The 21268-nt window shown below is 57.1% G+C and overlaps 2 protein-coding genes across 4 annotated transcripts; both read right to left on the bottom strand.

Annotated features, from left to right (window-relative positions):
- Positions 1-2135: 2135 nt before the first annotated feature.
- Positions 2136-7529, bottom strand: b3gnt9 (UDP-GlcNAc:betaGal beta-1,3-N-acetylglucosaminyltransferase 9). Its single transcript, XM_011617320.2, has 8 exons — positions 7396-7529; positions 6599-6694; positions 6390-6506; positions 5674-5784; positions 4525-4821; positions 3290-3531; positions 2798-3053; positions 2136-2730 (listed from the first exon to the last, which is right to left on the bottom strand). Exons 2-8 carry the CDS (start codon positions 6599-6601, stop codon positions 2398-2400), a joined length of 1359 nt encoding a protein of 452 aa, XP_011615622.1. The 5' UTR covers positions 6602-6694; positions 7396-7529; the 3' UTR covers positions 2136-2397.
- A 1934-nt stretch (positions 7530-9463) lies between these two features.
- On the bottom strand, positions 9464-19696 carry bbs2 (Bardet-Biedl syndrome 2). 3 transcript variants are annotated; one of them, XM_029832091.1, is made up of 19 exons: positions 19360-19696; positions 19086-19188; positions 18893-19010; positions 18211-18438; positions 17221-17346; positions 17087-17149; positions 16120-16197; positions 15930-16034; positions 15681-15767; positions 15471-15606; positions 15124-15263; positions 13722-13848; positions 13351-13522; positions 12324-12453; positions 12139-12258; positions 11884-12021; positions 11479-11591; positions 10119-10267; positions 9464-9944 (listed from the first exon to the last, which is right to left on the bottom strand). In XM_029832091.1, the coding sequence occupies exons 3-19, from the start codon at positions 19007-19009 to the stop codon at positions 9838-9840; spliced, it is 2136 nt and encodes a 711-aa protein (XP_029687951.1). In that variant the 5' UTR covers position 19010; positions 19086-19188; positions 19360-19696; the 3' UTR covers positions 9464-9837. The 3 variants fall into 3 exon arrangements, with proteins under 3 accessions (XP_029687951.1, XP_029687950.1, XP_029687952.1); XM_029832090.1 differs by lacking the exon at positions 19086-19188 and having other exon boundaries at positions 19360-19695; XM_029832092.1 differs by lacking the exons at positions 19086-19188; positions 19360-19696 and adding an exon at positions 19209-19231.
- Between the last annotated feature and the right edge of the window lie 1572 nt (positions 19697-21268).

Here is a 21268-nt window from a genome sequence, read left to right as displayed (position 1 = left end):
GGGGAACAGGGGGACAGGTGACCAGGGGAAACAGGTGACCAGGGGAAACAGGTGACCAGGGGGACAGGTGACCAGGGAAACAGGTGACCAGGGGGACAGGTGACCAGGGAAACAGGTGACCAGAGGAAACAGGTGACCAGGGGGACAGGTGACCAGGGGGACAGGTGACCAGGGAAATAGGTGACCAGGGGGACAGGGGGACAGGTGACCAGGGGGACAGGTGACCAGGGGAACAGGTGACCAGGGGAAACAGGTGACCAGGGGGACAGGTGACCAGGGGGACAGGTGACCAGGGGGAACAGGGGGACAGGTGACCAGGGGAAACAGGTGACCAGGGGAAACAGGTGACCAGGGGGACAGGTGACCAGGGGGACAGGTGACCAGGGGAACAGGTGACCAGGGGAAACAGGTGACCAGGGGGACAGGTGACCAGGGGGACAGGTGACCAGGGGGACAGGTGACCAGGGGGAACAGGGGGACAGGTGACCAGGGGAAACAGGTGACCAGGGGAAACAGGTGACCAGGGGGACAGGTGACCAGGGGGACAGGTGACCAGGGGAAACAGGTGACCAGGGGGACAGGTGACCAGGGGGACAGGGAAACAGGTGACCAGGGGGACAGGGAAACAGGTGACCAGGGGGACAGGGAAACAGGTGACCAGGGGGACAGGTGACCAGGGGGACAGGGAAACAGGTGACCAGGGGAAACAGGGGGACAGGTGACCAGGGGGACAGGTGACCAGGGGAAACAGGTGACCAGGGGGACAGGGAAACAGGTGACCAGGGGAAACAGGTGACCAGGGGGACAGGTGACCATGGGAAACAGGTGACCAGGGGGAACAGGGGGACAGGTGACCAGGGGGACAGGTGACCAGGGGAAACAGGTGACCAGGGGAAACAGGTGACCAGGGGGACAGGTGACCAGGGGAAACAGGTGACCAGGGGAACAGGTGACCAGGGGGACAGGTGAAACAGGTGACCAGGGGAAACAGGTGACCAGGGGGACAGGTGAAACAGGTGACCAGGGGAACAGGTGACCAGGGGAAACAGGTGAAACAGGTGACCAGGGGAACAGGTGACCAGGGGGACAGGTGAAACAGGTGACCAGGGGAACAGGTGAAACAGGTGACCAGGGGAACAGGTGACCAGGGGGACAGGTGAAACAGGTGACCAGGGGAACAGGTGAAACAGGTGACCAGGGGAACAGGTGACCAGGGGGACAGGTGAAACAGGTGACCAGGGGAAACAGGGGAACAGGTGACCAGGGGAAACAGGTGACCAGGGGAACAGGTGACCAGGGGGACAGGTGAAACAGGTGACCAGGGGAAACAGGTGACCAGGGGGACAGGTGACCAGGGGAAACAGGTGACCAGGGGAACAGGTGACCAGGGGGACAGGTGAAACAGGTGACCAGGGGAAACAGGTGACCAGGGGGACAGGTGAAACAGGTGACCAGGGGAACAGGTGACCAGGGGGACAGGTGAAACAGGTGACCAGGGGAACAGGTGAAACAGGTGACCAGGGGAACAGGTGACCAGGGGGACAGGTGAAACAGGTGACCAGGGGAAACAGGTGACCAGGGGAACAGGTGAAACAGGTGACCAGGGGAACAGGTGACCAGGGGAAACAGGTGAAACAGGTGACCAGGGGGAACAGGTGACCAGGGGGAACAGGTGACCAGGGGGACAGGTGACCAGGGGAACAAGTGACCAGGGGAAACAGGTGAAACAGGTGACCAGGGGGACAGGTGAAACAGGTGACCAGGGGGAACAGGTGACCAGGGGAAACAGGTGAACAGGGGAAACAGGTGACCAGGGGAAACAGGTGACCAGGGGGACAGGTGACCAGGGGGACAGGTGACCAGGGGGACAGGTGACCAGGGGAAACAGGTGACCAGGGGAAACAGGGTCTCCGGTGACCAGGGGAACAGGTTCTCAGGTGAAGGACCCAGACGGTCCAGATCCAGGTACCAGAAGGAACATTTGCTGCGCTCTGACATGAAACCAGAATCAGAACTAAACTAATCATGCAGGACCCCAGGAGATGAAATGGACCCGTCCTCGGGGTCATGGAGGTCACGGCTGGGGGCAGAACCAGGTTACCTCAACATCTGCCCCAACAGGATGAAGCGACACATTCAAAGTTCCAGACTCTTTAATTTCAAGCGGAGCATCAAAGAAAGACAAACTGACACAGAAAAACCAGAACCGTTTTGGACCCAACCGTTTTGGACCCACCCTCACAGTTTAGACCTGCCAAATGAAGCCCCAGGAGACGATGTGGCGGCTGGAGGACAGCCAGTCCACCGCTGGACCACATCCCAAGCCTGAAGAGCTGGTTCCTTTGGCCCGACTAACAGAACCACCAGATCCCTGCAGATCTCTGGACCTGAGACCCGCTAATGGGTGACAAACACCTCCTTGTCAGCATAGTCCGCCCCTCCTCCCGGTCCTCTCCTCCACCTGAAGGGCCAAGAGGTCGGACTGGTCCTGTTGTGGCAGCTGAGTTTGGGGTCGTGCAGCAGGTTCCACATGAGCCAGATCTGAGGAACACTGAGGCTGTGGACCACCATGAGATCCCTGTAGAAGCAGGGATCAAAGGTCTGAAGGTGCGGCGCTGCCGACGGCCGCGGGATTCCAAAGGTCCGGAAGCCCTGGTGGCGGGACGGTTTGAGGCCGATCAGCTGAAGGCACATTCCCAGGAACACGTCATCGATGGGGAAGAGCTCCACCTGCAGGTGAGAACAGGCGTCAGTCAAAGGCCCGTGGACCACAGCCGGACCTCCAGCCGAGCAGCACCTGGTCGCAGGCCGAGCTGAGTCTCCGGGCCGTGAAGCCCGACATGACGAACCCGCCCCCGCCGGCGTAGTTGGGGTACAGCGCCACGCCGTAGATGAACTCCGGGACGTAATACTTGGAACTTCGCCGGCGAATGGGTTTGGCGTTGACGATGATGTCGCCAACGAAGAAGTCCTGGTCGGGTTTTTGGCCCTGCAGCATCTCCAGAATGTTCTCCACGTTCACGTAGACGTCCGCATCTCCTTTGAAGATGAACCTGCAGGAGCACAGACACAGAGGTCCATGAGGACCGGGTCCATGAGGACCGGGTCCATGAGGACCGGGTCCATGAGGACCGGGTCCGGAGCCAGCGTGACCACAGACACAGAGGTCCATGAGGACCGGGTCCATGAGGACCGGGTCCGGAGCCAGCGTGACCACAGACACAGAGGTCCATGAGGACCGGGTCCATGAGGACCGGGTCCGGAGCCAGCGTCCCGCTCACACACCCACCTGACACCGGGGCAGCTGCTGTTGACCCACTTCAGGAAGTGGGTCTCCTTCAGCGTCAGGTTGAAGAACGTGTCGTCAAAGTCCCACAGCAGGATGTCCTGAAAGGTCCGGCTCTCGTAGGTCAGGAGCTGGTCCCACAGAGGAAACCCAGTCCGGTTCTTGGGAGCACCCAGCAGGAAAATGGTCCGAATGGACAAACCGTCCCTGAAGATTCCTTCCCTGCCCCACGTTCCACGGACAACCTGACCAATAATCAGCAAAGAGGTTCTGGTCAAGACTTCATTCAACATTTACGATACGTGACGGAACCAGAGGCTCTACAGCATCTGAGCACCATCGACCCATCGCCAACGGTTCTGACCCCCCCCCTCCAGCCAGTCTGGGCGTGAGTGTGACACCTGAAAGACCTGAACCAGAACGGATGACCCAGAACCAGAACGGATGACCCAGAACCAGAACGGATGACCCAGAACGGATGACCCTGACCCAGAACGGATGACCCAGAACGGATGACCCTGACCCAGAACGAATGACCCTGACCCAGAACGGATGACCCTGACCCAGAACGGATGACCCAGAACGGATGACCCTGACCCAGAACGGATGACCCAGAACGGATGACCCTGACCCAGAACGGATGACCCTGACCCAGAACGGATGACCCAGAACGGATGACCCTGACCCAGAACGGATGACCCAGAACGGATGACCCTGACCCAGAACGGATGACCCAGAACGGATGACCCTGACCCAGAACGAATGACCCTGACCCAGAACGGATGACCCTGACCCAGAACGGATGACCCAGAACGGATGACCCTGACCCAGAACGGATGACCCAGAACGGATGACCCTGACCCAGAACGGATGACCCTGACCCAGAACGGATGACCCTGACCCAGAACGGATGACCCAGAACGGATGACCCTGACCCAGAACGGATGACCCTGACCCAGAACGGATGACCCTGACCCAGAACGGATGACCCAGAACGGATGACCCTGACCCAGAACGAATGACCCTGACCCAGAACGGATGACCCTGACTGGCTCCGTTCTGCTCCGCCTCCTCCTCCAGGTGCTGGTCTAAGAGGACAAACCAGTCAGAGAGGTGACCCAGACCCAGACCCAGACCCAGAGCCAGACCCGTCCCAGACCCAGAGCCAGACCCAGACCCGTCCCAGACCCGTCCCAGACCCGTCCCAGACCCAGAGCCAGACCCGTCCCAGAGGTTACCTGGCGTTTATCAAAATCTGCCGCCTCAGACTTGACGGCGATCAGCATGTAGGGGGCAGCAGAGCCGTCCAGGGGACACTTGTCCGGCTGGTCAATGATCAGCCTGAAGTCTCTGTTGTCCTTGTCTCTCACGTAGCTCTTGAAGTCAAAGGTGGGCAGCGTGGGCGGAGCCGGACTCACGGTGGCGCCGCTCCTCCTCTTCTTCTTGGATCTCAGCTGCAGCTTGGACTGGAGGCGGCTGGACTTTGGCTGAGGTTTGCAGGGAGGCAGCTGGGACAGAGACGGTCTGGCAGGACGCTGGGAGGAGCAAAGACATCAAAGACACCACATCAAAGGCGCCCACACACAAACCCTGGGGACACGTCCACCCTCAGAGGTCCGAGTGGAGCCTCCAGCTGTGTGGAGAAGCAGGTTCTGCTGCGCCCTTATGGGGGCAGAAGGGCCCAGATCCAGGTCTGCGCCCTTATGGGGGCAGAAGGGCCCAGATCCAGGTCTGCGCCCTTATGGGGGCAGAAGGGCCCAGATCCAGGTCTGCGCCGTTATGGGGGCAGAAGGGCCCAGATCCAGGTCTGCGCCGTTATGGGGGCAGAAGGGCCCAGATCCAGGTCTGCGCCCTTATGGGGACAGAAGGGCCCAGATCCAGGTCTGCGCCCTTATGGGGACAGAAGGGCCCAGATCCAGGTCTGCGCCCTTATGGGGGCAGAAGGGCCCAGATCCAGGTCTGCGCCCTTATGGGGGCAGAAGGGCCCAGATCCAGGTCTGCGCCCTTATGGGGACAGAAGGGCCCAGATCCAGGTCTGCGCCCTTATGGGGGCAGAAGGGCCCAGATCCAGGTCTGCGCCCTTATGGGGGCAGAAGGGCCCAGATCCAGGTCTGCGCCCTTATGGGGGCAGAAGGGCCCAGATCCAGGTCTGCGCCCCCGTAGGCCTCCCACAAAGCTAATGCTAATGCTAACTGCAGCTGGCATTGATCATCCCTCCAGCCATGATCCATCCAATCAGTGGATAGTGTGGACAGACAGGCAGAGAGACAGAGAGACAGGCAGAGAGACAGGCAGGGAGACAGACAGGCAGGCAGAGAGACAGACACACACCCACAGAAACACACACACACCCACAGAAACACACACACACACACACACACACACACCTCCAGGATCTCTCCTCTGGCCCCTCCGGTCCCCAGGAGCGTCCTGCTGGAGCTGGTGGAGCTGTGGAGCTGCATCTTCCAGGCAGGTGAGTCCCAGCCAGAGAGGGCGACCTGAGCAGGAGGCCGACAGGTGTGTGGGGGGTGGAGGGAGCAGATGTTGGAGGGAGCAGATGTTGGAGGGAGCAGATGTTGGAGGGAGCAGATGTTGGAGGGAGCAGATGTTGGAGGTGAGCAGATGTTGGAGGGAGCAGATGTTGGAGGTGAGCAGATGTTGGAGGTGAGCAGATGTTGGAGGGAGCAGATGTTGGAGGGAGCAGATGTTGGAGGTGAGCAGATGTTGGTGGTGAGCAGATGTTGGAGGGAGCAGATGTTGGAGGGAGCAGATGTTGGAGGTGAGCAGATGTTGGTGGTGAGCAGATGTTGGAGGGAGCAGATGTTGGAGGGAGCAGATGTTGGAGGGAGCAGATGTTGGAGGTGAGCAGATGTTGGTGGGAGCAGATGTTGGAGGGGAGCAGATGTTGGAGGTGAGCAGATGTTGGAGGTGAGCAGATGTTGGAGGGAGCAGATGTTGGAGGGAGCAGATGTTGGAGGGAGCAGATGTTGGAGGGAGCAGATGTTGGAGGGAGCAGATGTTGGAGGGAGCAGATGTTGGAGGGAGCAGATGTTGGAGGGAGCAGATGTTGGAGGGAGCAGATGTTGGAGGGAGCAGATGTTACCTGGCGGATGTAGAGCAGCAGACAGAGCAGCAGCAGCAGCAGCAGCGTCACCATCACGTCTGCCTTCACATGGAGGAGCCTCCTGAGGCCCAGCAGCCTCCTGAGCAGCAGCGGAGCCTGGAACAGCCATGACGTCACTTCCTGCTGCCCTTTACCTGCCTGTCTGTCTCTCTGCCTGCCTGTCTGTCTCTCTGGACTCTGACACTCACCATCACGTGGACGAGCTTCTATGCAGACAGGAAGCAGCGTTGTGTGTCCACCATGTTCAGGTGCTCATCCCTCCTCACCTTCTGCAGAAGAGGATGCTGGGAAACCAGATGAAAGCAGATGTTTGTCTGCACATGTGACTGTTGTGGAGCCTCAGCTCACCAGTCAGTAACCACCAGTCAGTAACCAGCAGTCAGTAACCAGCAGTCAGTAACCAGTAGTCAGTAACCAGCAGTCAGCCATGGTGCGTTCACTGACCCGCCCCGACATGAGCAGTGATGTGTTCAGGGACGTTTGGAAGCTCAGCCTTCGCTGAATGACTGGAGACAGCGGACATGAAACACGCACGCGGACTCTCCCTTTACTACATGTAATAAGGGTTTTATTACTCAGCTACTTCAGTCGTGATAGTTAGGGAGGCAGACCACCTGCTGACCACCTGAGGATAGTTAAGAGAAAACTGAGCTCTCGTTACTTTACTGACATTTAGTTGAAGTGTGTGTGTGTGTGTGTGCGTGCGTGCGCGCGATCTGCTTTAAAGCCAATTTTAAAGCCTAACCCGGACCGAGCCATCAGCCCTCTCGGAACCGGACCGAGCCATCAGCCCTCTCGGAAGCGGACCGAGCCATCAGCCCTCTCGGAACCGGACCGAGCCATCAGCCCTCTCGGAACCGGACCGAGCCATCAGCCCTCTCGGAACACTCTGTCCTGGTGTCCATGAGTGTCTGATGCGTCGGTCCAAAAGTTTCACGCGTCTCTGCTCAGTTAAACCATCACGAGGTTGCGTGATGGAACTCACCGCAGTCGATGTTCGCGGTGTTCACGACCACGCCAGGGTGTCCAGCAGCTGGGGGGGGGGGCACATCTGCATCTGGGGGGGCACATCTGCATCTGAAGGTCTGGGGAGAACTCATTCCGAACCTCTGCGGCCCGAGGCTCCCCGTGAGGCCTTCAGGCCTGTCGGAAATCATAGCGGTTCTGAAGTAGCCGCAAAACCACGATGACGTTTAAAGGACTAAACGCGCACGTGAACACGTGGTTTTTATCGCACCTGCGTGATTTCCTGCTGGTTGCGGATCAGAGTCGGTTGGATAAAAGAAAGATACAAAGAACTTGACAAAGAAAAATGATTAGCATGAATCCAATGATAAAGTCTTTCACGCAGGCCACAGCTCAGTAATGGTTGTTCTTTTATAAATGACATCACTTCCTATCAAATCACAAAAGAATGAGAAATGCGTGTAGTTTCTAAACCATCGTTTTATTGAAGTTTGCCCATCAGAGACGAGGGAACCACTATATCCCAGGACCACTGAACGCAGCACCCCACGTGACCCGAGAGGGGCGTGGCCTGAAGCCAGATGCCAACACAGCAAATGAGGAAGAGGAGGAGGAAGAGTCCTGGACCGATCAAAGCAGATGTTCAGCTTTGATAATCACAACGTCAGCAGTCCACAAGACGGAACGTCCACATGTGAAGGTGGAAGAAGAGGAAGAACATGAGAAGAACCCGGAGAAGATTAAGGAGAAGCAAGCGGATCGTTTACTACCAATAAACACTCAACAACAAGCAAATATGCTAAAGACTGTTGCTACTGCTAATGCAGCTCTGGAGAACGAGGCTAAGCTACAGGCTGAGTAGGACTTGGAGTTAGAAGTTAGGGTTAGAGGGTTAGGGTTAGAGGGTTAGGGTTAGGGGGTTAGGGGGTTAGGGTTAGAGGGTTAGGGTTAGGGTTAGGGTTAGGATTAGAGGGTTAGGGGGTTAGGGTTAGAGGGTTAGGATAAGAGGGTTAGGGTTAGAGGGTTAGGGGGTTAGGGTTAGAGGGTTAGGGGGGTTAGGGTTAGAGGGTTAGGATAAGAGGGTTAGGGTTAGAGGGTTAGGGGGTTAGGGTTAGAGGGTTAGGGGGTTAGGGTTAGAGGGTTAGGGTTAGGGTTAGGGTTAGGATTAGAGGGTTAGGGGGTTAGGGTTAGAGGGTTAGGATAAGAGGGTTAGGGTTAGAGGGTTAGGGGGGTTAGGGTTAGAGGGTTAGGGGGTTAGGGTTAGAGGGTTAGGATAAGAGGGTTAGGGTTAGAGGGTTAGGGGGTTAGGGGTAGAGGGTTAGGGTTAGGGGGTTAGGGTTAGAGGGTTAGGGTTAGAGGGTTAGGGGGTTAGGGTTAGAGGGTTAGGGGGTTAGGGTTAGAGGGTTAGGATAAGAGGGTTAGGGTTAGAGGGTTAGGGGGGTTAGGGTTAGAGGGTTAGGGGGTTAGGGTTAGAGGGTTAGGATAAGAGGGTTAGGGTTAGAGGGTTAGGGGGTTAGGGTTAGGATAAGAGGGTTAGGGTTAGAGGGTTAGGGGGTTAGGGTTAGAGGGTTAGGGGGTTAGGGTTAGAGGGTTAGGATAAGAGGGTTAGGGTTAGAGGGTTAGGGGGTTAGGGTTAGAGGGTTAGGGTTAGGATAAGAGGGTTAGGGTTAGAGGGTTAGGGTTAGGATAAGAGGGTTAGGGTTAGAGGGTTAGGGTTAGAGGGTTAGGGTTAGAGGGTTAGGGGGTTAGGGTTAGAGGGTTAGGGTTAGAGGGTTAGGGTTAGAGGGTTAGGGTTAGAGGGTTAGGGGGTTAGGGTTAGAGGGTTAGGGTTAGAGGGTTAGAGGGTTAGGGTTAGAGGGTTAGGATAAGAGGGTTAGGGTTAGGGTTAGGATAAGAGGGTTAGGGTTAGAGGGTTAGGATAAGAGGGTTAGGGTTAGAGGGTTAGGGTTAGGATAAGAGGGTTAGGGGGTTAGAGGGTTAGGGTTAGAGGGTTAGGGTTAGAGGGTTAGGATAAGAGGGTTAGGGTTAGGGTTAGGATAAGAGGGTTAGGGTTAGAGGGTTAGGATAAGAGGGTTAGGGTTAGAGGGTTAGGGTTAGGATAAGAGGGTTAGGGTTAGAGGGTTAGAGGGTTAGAGGGTTAGGGTTAGAGGGTTAGGGTTAGGGTCCTAACCTAACCTAACCCTAAGTCCTGACTCCTCCAGATGGTCCCGATGCAACGCACATCTCTGTGTTTGGAGCGATTCCAGGTTTCCAGGAAGGCTGCCGGGAACATTTCAGTGTGAGTCAGCAGGAGCTGCTGCCAGGAGGAGTGAGAAACCACAGCCAAACCATAAACTACAACTGGTTGATGCCTTCACACGTCTCCGCCTCTTTCACAATCGCCATGGAGACGGAGACCAAACAGGCCGTGTTCTGGGGAGGTTACTTCATTCTAAACACTGGCCCGTCCGGCCGCCCCTCTTCAGGAGGACGCGGTGCCGCCTCTCATGACTCTGAACAGGGCGTTGATGTTGTTGCTCTTGATGGCGTCCCGGCAGCAGGAGATGACTTGGTTCTTGGGTTTGCCCACTGAGGAGATGAAGCAGGGTTAGGGTTAGTTAGGGTTGGGGTTAGTTACTGCTGCTGTTCCTACCCAAAGGTTAAAGGTGAAACATGGAACCCTGCTCTCCCATTGTGGAGTCACTAAAAGCTGAGCTTCAGCACTGTTGGACCTTCTTGGTTCTGAACCGAGCTGGAACGTACCTCGCAGGCGACCAGCTCTCTGGATGGCCTGGTTGACGGCCTTGAGGCAGGCCAGCAGAGCGTTGTGGTTGTTTGAGCGGATCTTATACTCGTTGATCAGGTCCCTGTTGAGATGGTACAGCTCTCTGTAGCGCTTCTTCATCGATCTTCTGCAGAGGGTTAGGGAAGAAACAACTGCAACAGATGGGGGCAGCAGACCCTAACCCTCTAACCCTAACCCTCTAACCTCTAACCCCCTAACCTCTAACCCTAACCCTCTAACCCTCTAACCCTAACCCCTAACCCTCTAACCTCTAACCCTAACCCCTAACCCTCTAACCTCTAACCCTAACCCTCTAACCCTCTAACCCCCTAACCCTCTAACCCTCTAACCCTCTAACCCTCTAACCTCTAACCCTCTAACCTCTAACCCTCTAACCCTCTAACCCTAACCCTCTAACCCTCTAACCCTAACCCTCTAACCCTAACCCCTAACCCTCTAACCCTAACCCTCTAACCCTAACCCCTAACCCTCTAACCCTAACCCTCTAACCCTAACCCTCTAACCCTCTAACCCTAACCCTCTAACCCTAACCCCCTAACCCTCTACCCCTAACCCCCTAACCCTAACCCCCTAACCCTCTAACCCTCTACCCCTAACCCTCTAACCCTAACCCCTAACCCCCTAACCCTAACCCTCTAACCCTAACCCCCTAACCCCCTAACCCTCTAACCCTCTAACCCCCTAACCCCCTAACCCCTAACCCTCTAACCCTCTAACCCTAACCCTCTAACCCTCTAACCCTAACCCTCTAACCTCTAACCCTCTAACCCTAACCCTCTAACCCCTAACCCCTAACCCTCTAACCTCTAACCCTCTAACCCTAACCCCTAACCCTCTAACCCTAACCCCTAACCCTAACCCTCTAACCTCTAACCCTAACCCTAACCCCTAACCCTAACCCTCTAACCCTCTAACCCTAACCCCTAACCCTCTAACCTCTAACCCTCTAACCCTAACCCCTAACCCCTAACCCTAACCCCTAACCCTCTAACCCTCTAACCCTAACCCCTAACCCTAACCCTCTAACCCTAACCCCTAACCCTCTAACCTCTAACCCTAACCCCTAACCCTAACCCTCTAACCCTAACCCTCTAACCTCTAACCCTCTAACCCTAACCCCTAACCCTAACCCTCTAACCCTAACCCTCTAACCCTCTAACCCTAACCCTCTAACCCTAACCCTCTAACCTCTAACCCTCTAACCCTAACCCCTAACCCTCTAACCCTAACCCCTAACCCTCTAACCCTAACCCCTAACCCCCTAACCCCAACCCCCAACCCCTAACCCCCTAACCCTCTATTCACCAATTCACCCACATGTCGTCCATGAGGCGAGCGTCCTCCGCCTGCACCAGCAGGTTCCTGATGTGGTTGGAGTGGTCAGCCATGGCTGCATTCAGCTTCTGGTGGACCGAGTGGAACTCATCCACCTGGAACACACAGAGGGTCCTGGTGAGTGGTGGGGGAGGAGGTGGTGGAGGGGAGGAAGTGGGGGGAGAGGAGGAGGAGGAGGAAGGAGGTGGTGGGGAGGGGGAGAGGGGGAGGTGGGGGAGGGGAGGAGGGGAGGTGCCTCTGGTGGACCGAGTGGAACTCATCCACCTGGTTGGGGTTAGAATTTGGAGTTTCAACACTTCAGAAAGGCAACAAAAGCCCCTGAAAGGACCAACATGGTCCAGAAGAGGAGAAGAAGGCCAGTAAGCTGAGCAGGAAGTCCCCCTTCACCTCCACCAGTGTCGTGCGGAGCTCCTCAAAGTATCCTGGGAAATCTGCTTCTGCCGACAGGTCATCTACGGCCAGGAAGGAGGCCAGAGACTGGACCAGGTCTCCTGCCAGGTCAATGTCATCGGTCCTCAGGGTGACCTGAGGGCCACAGCAGATCATGACCCCTGTCCTCATGCTGGGACCTCCCACACACACACACCCTCACACACACACACCCTCACACACACACACACACACACACACACACAGGTTTACCTGTCCACTGCTGGCCATGCTGATGGACAGAAGTCCTCGACCTCTGAGGGAACTGAAGGTCACCTCGGTGCTGTCGACTCCCTCTGGCAGCAGGAAGTTCTGATTTAACCACATGACCACCTGCAGACAGACACGCGTGACCAACGAGCAGGGCAGCACTGGGGGGAGGGGGGGGGGGGGGCTACCCGCTGTGGCCGGTCGTTGATGCTGAAGGTCACCCATCCAGAGGGGGGGGCAGCTGTGGCCTCAGCTGTGAAGTCGTACATGGAGAAACGAGGAAGCTGACGAGTGATTTCAAACACGTGGAACTGCGTGCTGGGGAGGAACATGGAGAAGGAGGAGGTCACTTCAAGGTCAGGCGGAGGGTCGGAGCTGAGCCGCTCCACCACCGTGGACCTGAGGTGTCTGTGTTGGTGGTGGAGGAGCCCACACAGACTCATGCTGACCACCTGAGGGAGCCTGCTGACCACCTGAGGGAGCCTGCTGACCACCTGAGGGAGCCTGCTGACCACCTGAGGGAGCCTGCTGACCACCTGAGGAAGCCTGCGGACCACCTGAGGGAGCCTGCGGACCACCTCAGGGAGCCTGCTGACCACCTGAGGGAGCCTGCTGACCACCTGAGGAAGCCTGCTGACCACCTCAGGGAGCCTGCTGACCACCTGAGGAAGCCTGCGGACCACCTGAGGAAGCCTGCGGACCACCTGAGGAGAGCCTGCTGACCACCTGAGGAAGCCTGCGGACCACCTCAGGGAGCCTGCGGACCACCTCAGGGAGCCTGCTGACCACCTCAGGGAGCCTGCTGACCACCTGAGGAGAGCCTGCGGACCACCTCAGGGAGCCTGCTGACCACCTGAGGAGAGCCTGCTGACCACCTGAGGGAGCCTGCTGACCACCTGAGGGAGCCTGCGGACCACCTGAGGGAGCCTGCGGACCACCTGAGGGAGCCTGCTGACCACCTGAGGGAGCCTGCTGACCACCTGAGGGAGCCTGCTGACCACCTGAGGGAGCCTGCTGACCACCTCAGGGAGCCTGCGGACCACCTCAGGGAGCCTGCGGACCACCTCAGGGAGCCTGCTGACCACCTCAGGGAGCCTGCTGACCACCTCAGGGAGCCTGCGGACCACCTCAGGGAGCCTGCGGACCACCTCAGGGAGCCTGCTGACCACCTCAGGAAGCCTGCTGAGAGAACTTGCTGAGCAGCAGTTGTCCTACCTGGATTTCCCTCCAACAAAAGCTTTGATGTGAAGGTCTACTGGGATGTCTTTGGGAGGGATGATGGGGACTTTGACACAGCCTGAGAGGTTCTGGGCACTTGGGTGGACAACATGACTCTCCCCCTCAAAGATCCCCTCAGCGAAGATGAGCACCGCACGGATAATTGTCTCTGCAGGAGGAGGGTCAGGGTTAGCACGCTTTAGCGTTAGCATGCCTGAGCGTTAGCACACCTTAGCGTTAGCACGCCTGAGCGTTAGCATGCCTGAGCGTTAGCACGCCTGAGCGTTAGCACGCCTAAGCACGCCTGAGCGTTAGCACGCCTGAGCGTTAGCACGCCGTCACCCTCAACCCCAGAACAGGGTTGCTACCGTTGGGTGTTGAGATGCTGAGCTCCACGTGGGCCTTCTGGACCAGGGTGGCAGGTCTCACTGCCAGAGCCGTCTGCAGCTGAGTGTTGGCTGGTATGAAGCCCATCCCGTCTGAGTCCGACACACACTGGAAGAGAGACGGGGGACAAGAGAGGGACAAGAGAGGGACAAGAGTGGGACAAGAGTGGGACAATAGTGGGACAAGAGAGGGACAAGAGAGGGACAAGAGTGGGACAAGAGAGGGACAAGAGAGGGACAAGAGTGGGACAAGAGTGGGACAAGAGAGGGACAATAGTGGGACAATAGAGGGACAATAGAGGGACAAGAGTGGGACAAGAGAGGGACAATAGAGGGACAATAGAGGGACAAGAGTGGGACAAGAGAGGGACAAGAGAGGGACAAGAGAGGGACAAGAGTGGGACAATAGTGGGACAAGAGAGGGACAAGAGAGGGACAAGAGTGGGACAAGAGTGGGATAAGAGAGGGACAAGAGAGGGACAAGAGTGGGACAAGAGAGGGACAATAGTGGGACAAGAGAGGGACAAGAGTGGGACAATAGTGGGACAAGAGAGGGACAAGAGAGGGACAATAGAGGGACAAGAGTGGGACAATAGTGGGACAAGAGAGGGACAAGAGAGGGACAAGAGTGGGACAAGAGTGGGACAAGAGTGGGATAAGAGAGGGACAAGAGAGGGACAAGAGTGGGACAAGAGAGGGACAAGAGAGGGACAAGAGTGGGACAATAGAGGGAGACAATAGAGGGACAATAGAGGGACAAGAGTGGGACAAGAGAGGGACAAGAGAGGGACAAGAGAGGGACAATAGTGGGACAAGAGAGGGACAAGAGTGGGACAAGAGAGGCACTGGTTGGTGAACGCTGAGCTTTGGTCAATGACATGGAGAACATCACAGCTCCTCAGGAGTTACAGCCAGCATCTTCCTCTCTTCCTCTCTGCCTACCTGTCTCTCTGCCTGCCTACCTGTCTCTCTGCCTGCCTACCTGTCTCTCTGCCTGCCTACCTGTCTCTCTGCCTACCTGTCTCTCTGCCTGCCTACCTGTCTCTCTGCCTGCCTGCCTGCCTGCCTACCTGTCTCTCTGCCTGCCTGCCTGCCTACCTGTCTGCCTGTCTGCCTGCCTGCCTACCTGTCTCTCTGCCTGCCTGCCTGCCTGCCTGCCTGCCTGCCTGCCTGCCTGCCTACCTGTCTGTCTGCCTACCTGTCTGCCTGCCTGCCTACCTGTCTGTCTGCCTGTCTGCCTACCTGTCTGTCTGCCTGCCTGTCTGCCTGCCTACCTGTCTCTCTGCCTGCCTACCTGTCTGTCTGCCTGTCTGCCTACCTGTCTCTCTGCCTGCCTACCTGTCTGTCTGCCTGCCTGTCTGCCTACCTGTCTGTCTGCCGTTACCTTGCTGTTGTCTTCATAGTTGCGGAGCTCCATCAACAGGCTGCGTTTGCGCTGGCTCAGGTCCCTGATGAGGTCCTGCTCAGCCGTGGAGTCCATCAGGTTCCCTCTGAGGTCCTTGCTGGCTGGGAGGTAACCCCGGACTACAACAGACAAGGTGGGCACACCTGAGCGACACCACAGTGCTGCAGTCAAAGCTTCCAGCTCCTCATGCCTGCAGGCAGGAACCCAGCCAAGATCAAAGGACCGTTTGAAGGATGAGACCCGGTTTGAAGTTGGAACTGGGTTTCGGCCCGGGCTAGGGTTAGCTGGGTGGCAGTAGGGTCCAGGAGCCCACCCCACCACGGTACCTTCTCCATCCACGGAGGTGCAGATGAGCTGCTGCTGGCCGTCCAGCCGGTAGTCGCCCTCCACCACGCCAGCCACAGAGGACAGCAGGTTGTCTTTGAAGATGACTTCGCCCGTGCGGTCGCTGCGAGCGTCGATCTAGCAGGAAGGGGACCGATGTCAGAGGCGGGCCCGGAGCGCCCGGAGCGCCCGGAGCGCGAGGTGGGTCTCACCTTCCCGTTGGACCAGCCGGTGATGAGCTCCACCACTCCATCGGCGTTCAGGTCGAAGGCGTGGATGCTCATGGCGTGGTTCTTGGACTGCAGAGGTGAGAAGGAACGGGTCAGCTTCTGAAGGAACGGGTCAGCTTCTGAAGGAACGGGTCAGCTTCTGAAGGAACGGGTCAGCTTCTGCGGTGCCGCCGGTCCAAAGACCCACGCCAACAGTTCCAGAGACCACACGAGGAGCTAAATCAACGGCACCTTGATTCTCCAGTAGCGAGAGCTTCGGTCATAAACTCCCACGGTGCCGTTGGCCAAGGCGTAGCCGAACCTGCTGCCGTGCATGTGGCAGAGGGACGTGATGGTCTGGAGGAGAACCACACGACACCAGGTGATGGTCACGTTAGCTTAGCAAGTTAGCAAAGGGCGGCGATGGTGGCTGAACATCTACCTCATTTTCAGTCATCTCTGACACAAGTTCGTCTTCCTTAAAAACTCGGATGTCAAAGTCCTCCGATCCGACCAGCAGCTGTGGGGGGGGGGGGGGGGGGGGGGCAACCAACAACCAGGTGACTGAAGCTCCAAATGTCTTCATGAAGAGCATCTGGAACTCCCCAACAGTCAGCTAGAACTGATGAAGCCTCCTGCTGAGAGTCAACTGGCAGACCCTTGACCCAGGTCCCATGACCAGGACATCCAGACGGTCTACTGGGACCGTCTGAGATGATCTGAGATGATCCCAGTAGACCCTACTGGACCCTACTGGGACTATCTGAGATGATCCCAGTAGACCCTACTGGGACTATCTGAGATGATCCCAGTAGACCCTACTGGACCCTACTGGGACCGTCTGAGATGATCCCAGTAGACCCTACTGGGACTATCTGAGATGATCTGAGATGATCCCAGTAGACTCTACTGGACCCTACTGGGATCATCTCAGATCATCTCAGATGATCCCAGTAGACCCTACTGGACCCTACTGGGATCATCTCAGATCATCTCAGATGATCCCAGTAGGGTCTAGGAGGGTCTACTGGGATCATCTCAGATAGTCCCAGTAGGGTCTACTGGGATCATCTCAGATCATCTCAGACGGTCCCAGTAGACCCTACTGGACCCTACTGGGATCATCTGAGATGATCCCAGTAGACCCTACTGGACCCTACTGGGATCATCTCAGATCATCTCAGATGATCCCAGTAGACCCTACTGGACCCTACTGGGATCATCTCAGATCATCTCAGATGATCCCAGTAGACCCTACTGGACCCTACTGGGATCATCTCAGATCATCTCAGATGATCCCAGTAGACCCTACTGGGACCGTCTGCTGCTGTCGGCTCATTTTCAGGATTATTAGAGACTGTGAGGAGCCTACAGAATATTGGAGTTCAGGTTAAATCTTTACTCATTACCTCGTTCTTTCCATCACCTGTGAAGTCACAGAGGACCAGAGATCTGACATTGTCCCCGGTTACCTGAGAAGAAAGGACAGTTACCTGTGTACAGACGCAACCAGAAGGTCAGAGAGGCAGAGGGACGTTCTTACGGTCCACAGGTGGTCGTTGCCCTCATAGTCGAAGCCCTGCAGGGCGCAGTTCCCTCCAATGATGGCCAGAGGAGCCGGAATGTCCCCGAGTGTCCCCAGGACGACAGCATTCGCTCCGTCCGCCACCTGCAAACACACAGGTGTGTTCACGCAGGACACAGTCAGGAGAACGGCGTATACGTAGGCCTGTCTCTGTCCCTGTCCGTCTGAAGAGCATCAAGATCTACAAGATGTTTTAGCTTTTTCCCAGAGGAGTAAAAGGACTCTGGTCCTGGCAGCTTCCAGGTGGAGGCAGGTGCTGAAAGCTGGCAAATGACCCCTAAACTGGAGCTTTAAGACCCCTAAACTGGAGCTTTAAGACCCCTAAACTGGAGCAGAACGGCCCCTAAACTGGAGCATGAAGACCCCTAAACTGGAGCAGAACGGCCCCTAAACTGGAGCAGAACGGCCCCTAAACTGGAGCTTTAAGACCCCTAAACTGGAGCATGAAGACCCCTAAACTGGAGCAGAACGGCCCCTAAACTGGAGCATTAAGACCCCTAAACTGGAGCAGAACGGCCCCTAAACTGGAGCAGAACGGCCCCTAAACTGGAGCATTAAGACCCCTAAACTGGAGCAGAACGGCCCCTAAACTGGAGCAGAACGGCCCCTAAACTGGAGCAGAACGGCCCCTAAACTGGAGCATTAAGACCCCTAAACTGGAGCAGAACGGCCCCTAAACTGGAGCAGAACGGCCCCTAAACTGGAGCATTAAGACCCCTAAACTGGAGCAGAACGGCCCCTAAACTGGAGCAGAAAGACCCCTAAACTGGAACGAGCCTGAAACCCCGAGTCTTAGTCCCAACCTTTGGGGGCCCGGGCATGGGGCCTGTGGCCCCCGAGGGGCCGCTGTGCGGCTCATTGTTAGCTTTTGGTCGCTCCCCTGACAGCAGAACCTTCTCACTCCCTGATCCAGGAGCAGAGCCCGAGCAGCACCTGAAGTCCACCCACCTCTTTGTAGAAGACGTCAGCGTTGTCATGGACATCGTAGGCCAGCAGGTTGGTCTGGGAGCCCACCACCAGGGTGTCCCCCACCGTGCTGGGTCCCAGCTGTCCCGCCGTCAGACAGGTGACGCTCTGGTTGATGTTCAGGAGACACACGTCCGAGTCCTGGCTGCTGTGGCTCAGCCGGTGGGCCGCAGCTCTCTGGCCACGCACATGAGGGTTATGGATGAAGACCTTCCCGGCAGAGACAGGAAGGACGTCAGGACACGTTATCAGGAAGGACGTCGGGACACTTTATCAGGAAGGACGTCGGGACACTTTATCAGGAAGGACGTCGGGACACTTTATCAGGAAGGACGTCGGGACACTTTATCAGGAAGGACGTCGGGACACTTTATCAGGAAGGACGTCGGGACACTTTATCAGGAAGGACGTCGGGACACTTTATCAGGAAGGACGTCGGGACACTTTATCAGGAAGGACGTCGGGACACTTTATCAGGAAGGACGTCAGGACACTTTATCACAGGACACAAACTAGAGACTCATTTCACTGGACAGGAAGTTGTTTCTGTCCTAAGAGAGCAGGTTCGTGGTTCTAAAGGAGACGGTCCTGTGTCCCGCCCCAGGAGACGTGTCTCCAGCATGTCCTGAAGGGAGGGACACCAGTGACGGACGAGTCCTCGCACCTTGCCGGCCTGCGTGGCCGCCGTGAGACACGGGTGGACGCCATCGAATGTCCCCACCGCCACCATGCGAGGGTTGATCTTATGGTTCAGTTTCAGGGTGAAGATCGGCACCAACATCCTGGCGAGGACAGACGCACATTTGTCCCGATGAAAAGTCAAACTTTGGCAGCGCTAATGTTATTATCGGCTTTACCTTCCGAGTCCCGTTGCCTAGCAACAGAGAGCAGCAGGCTAAAGCTTTTCATCTAGCTAATCTCCCAGTCGCTGGTTTGACCCGTTTTAACAAGTGTAAACATCTACAACACAGAACACACACCTTTAACTTTGTCCAACACAACACGTTAGCGAAATAACCCGTAAAACGTTTCGTTTTAACGCGACGCAGCCGAATCCCGCTAGCTAGCATAAGCTAAGCTAACATGGACGATTCCGTAACGAAGACTGAGAACTAACTAAGTTAACAAGACCTCGTCTTCAGCCGCGATGTTTGACTGTCTTCAGCTTAAGCGACCCTGTTCAGGAGCAGAACTCTTTCCACAACGCCGCTCGGACCCGCAGCCATGGACCGAACCGAGTCCCCGGAAAACACTCCCGGAAGGTCCGTTTCAAAATAAGAGCCTCCGGGTGAGAGCACAGAAAATAACATGAAACATCTAAATAACCGGCCAAGAAAGTCCAGTAGATATCTGCATGGATGTGTACGTGTGTGTACGTGTGCGTGCGTGTGTGCGCGAACAGGAGGAGGCCAGTCTGAATGTGGCTCCAACTGGTGTCACTCAGGGCTGCTGATGGCTCAATGTCTGATGGTCCCGATGGTCCCCGGTCCCCTGATGGTCCTCGGTCCCCCGATGCCTACCCCCCCCCCCCCCCCCCCCCGGGATGCGAGGGGACCCCAGATGTTCCGTAGCTCCGGTGAAACCTCTGGGATGTTGTGACCGGTCCAGTAGCTCAGTCCTCCTCCACCACCTTTGAAGTGTGTCTCACTTTGAGGTGCAGATGTTCCGGTCCACTACAGCAGCCCCCCCCCCCCCACACACACACACTCACCCCCCCCCCCCTCCCTCCAGGTGACCTTCCCAGGTGTTTCCTACCACAGCTGCCTGAACCAGCCCTGCACCAGGGTTCCCAGGAGGTGTCTCCATAGATGATAATTACTGGACCAGTACTGGACTTGAGGTAGAGGTCTGAGCTGGGCCCAGTGGGCCATGGTTCTGATCAGCATCTCCAGAACCAGCATCAAGGATAAATAAACCCGGTTGTGTTGAGCCCGTTATTATTAGACCTACAAGATGGAAAACCTGCTCGTACATCTCAAGAACCTGGGAAATCAAGGTTGAGTCGCTCCAGCGGAGCCGTTTCGGACTTTCCCGGGTCAGGAACGCTGGTTCTGATGATTGTGGAGCTCAGCAGGCAGATGTGCAGGCACCACCGGGGACCAGGCGGGGCAGTGAGGGGACCAGGCGGGGCAGTCAGAGGACCAGGCGGGGCAGTCAGGGGACCAGGCGGGACAGTCAGGGGACCAGGCGGGGCAGTCAGGGGACCAGGCGGGGCAGTCAGAGGACCAGGCGGGGCAGTCAGAGGACCAGGCGGGACAGTCAGGGGACCAGGCGGGGCAGTCAGAGGACCAGGCGGGGCAGTCAGGGGACCAGGCGGGGCAGTGAGGGGACCAGGCGGGGCAGTCAGAGGACCAGGCGGGACAGTCAGGGGACCAGGCGGGGCAGTCAGAGGCCCAGGCGGGGCAGTGAGGGGACCAGGCGGGGCAGTGAGGGGACCAGGCGGGGCAGTGAGGGGACCAGGCGGGGCAGTGAGGGGACCAGGCGGGGCAGTCAGAGGCCCAGGCGGGGCAGTGAGGGGACCAGGCGGGGCAGTGAGGGGACCAGGCGGGGCAGTCAGAGGACCAGGCGGGGCAGTCAGGGGCCCAGGCGGGGCAGTCAGAGGACCAGGCGGGGCAGTCAGGCCCAGGCGGGGCAGTCAGGACCAGGCGGGGCAGTCAGAGGCCCAGGCGGTGCAGTTAGAATGCTTTATTACCTGTATGTCTGCATACTGCGGCTCAGTAGCAACAGCTAAACCCAAACTAGAAAGGACTACAAAATGCACATGTGGACCGAGACATTTACAAAACATTCAAAATGTTACAAAATGGGCTGATTGGTCCTGACGGGCTCCTTCCAATTTGGATCTTCTCTTTTTACAAATCAGTCAAAGTATTGCGTCACCTCTGCTTTGCACAGTTTACAGGAGTGAGGACAGACTTCCAGAACCAGAACCCATCCGGGCCAGAGACCCCCTCCCCAGGAGACCCGTCCCCCAGGCGCTCCAGGAGACCCCCCCCAGGAGACCCGTCCCCCAGGAGACTCCCCCAGGAGACCCGTCCCC

Source organism: Takifugu rubripes, unplaced genomic scaffold, assembly GCF_901000725.2.
Source record: "Takifugu rubripes unplaced genomic scaffold, fTakRub1.2, whole genome shotgun sequence".
Lineage (NCBI taxonomy): Eukaryota > Metazoa > Chordata > Actinopteri > Tetraodontiformes > Tetraodontidae > Takifugu > Takifugu rubripes.
This window is presented reverse-complemented; position numbering and strand designations above follow the sequence as displayed.

Bases quoted from the DNA above. Each gene is read 5' to 3' on its own strand.
- bbs2 (XM_029832091.1), bottom strand. From the start codon at position 19,009: ATGTTGGTGCCGATCTTCACCCTGAAACTGAACCATAAGATCAACCCT. The intron at 15,264-15,470 runs GTACCGTGGTGG...TGTCTGTTGTAG, and splicing joins CACCTCCGTGGATGGAGAAG to TCCGGGGTTACCTCCCAGCC. The intron at 12,259-12,323 runs GTAGCCCCCCCC...GTCTGTCTGCAG, and splicing joins TCAACGACCGGCCACAGCGG to GTGGTCATGTGGTTAAATCA.
- b3gnt9 (XM_011617320.2), bottom strand. The intron at 4,822-5,673 runs GTGTGTGTGTGT...TGCTCCTCCCAG, and splicing joins CCAGAGGAGAGATCCTGGAG to CGTCCTGCCAGACCGTCTCT. The intron at 3,054-3,289 runs GTGGGTGTGTGA...GTGCTCCTGCAG, and splicing joins AGCAGCTGCCCCGGTGTCAG to GTTCATCTTCAAAGGAGATG.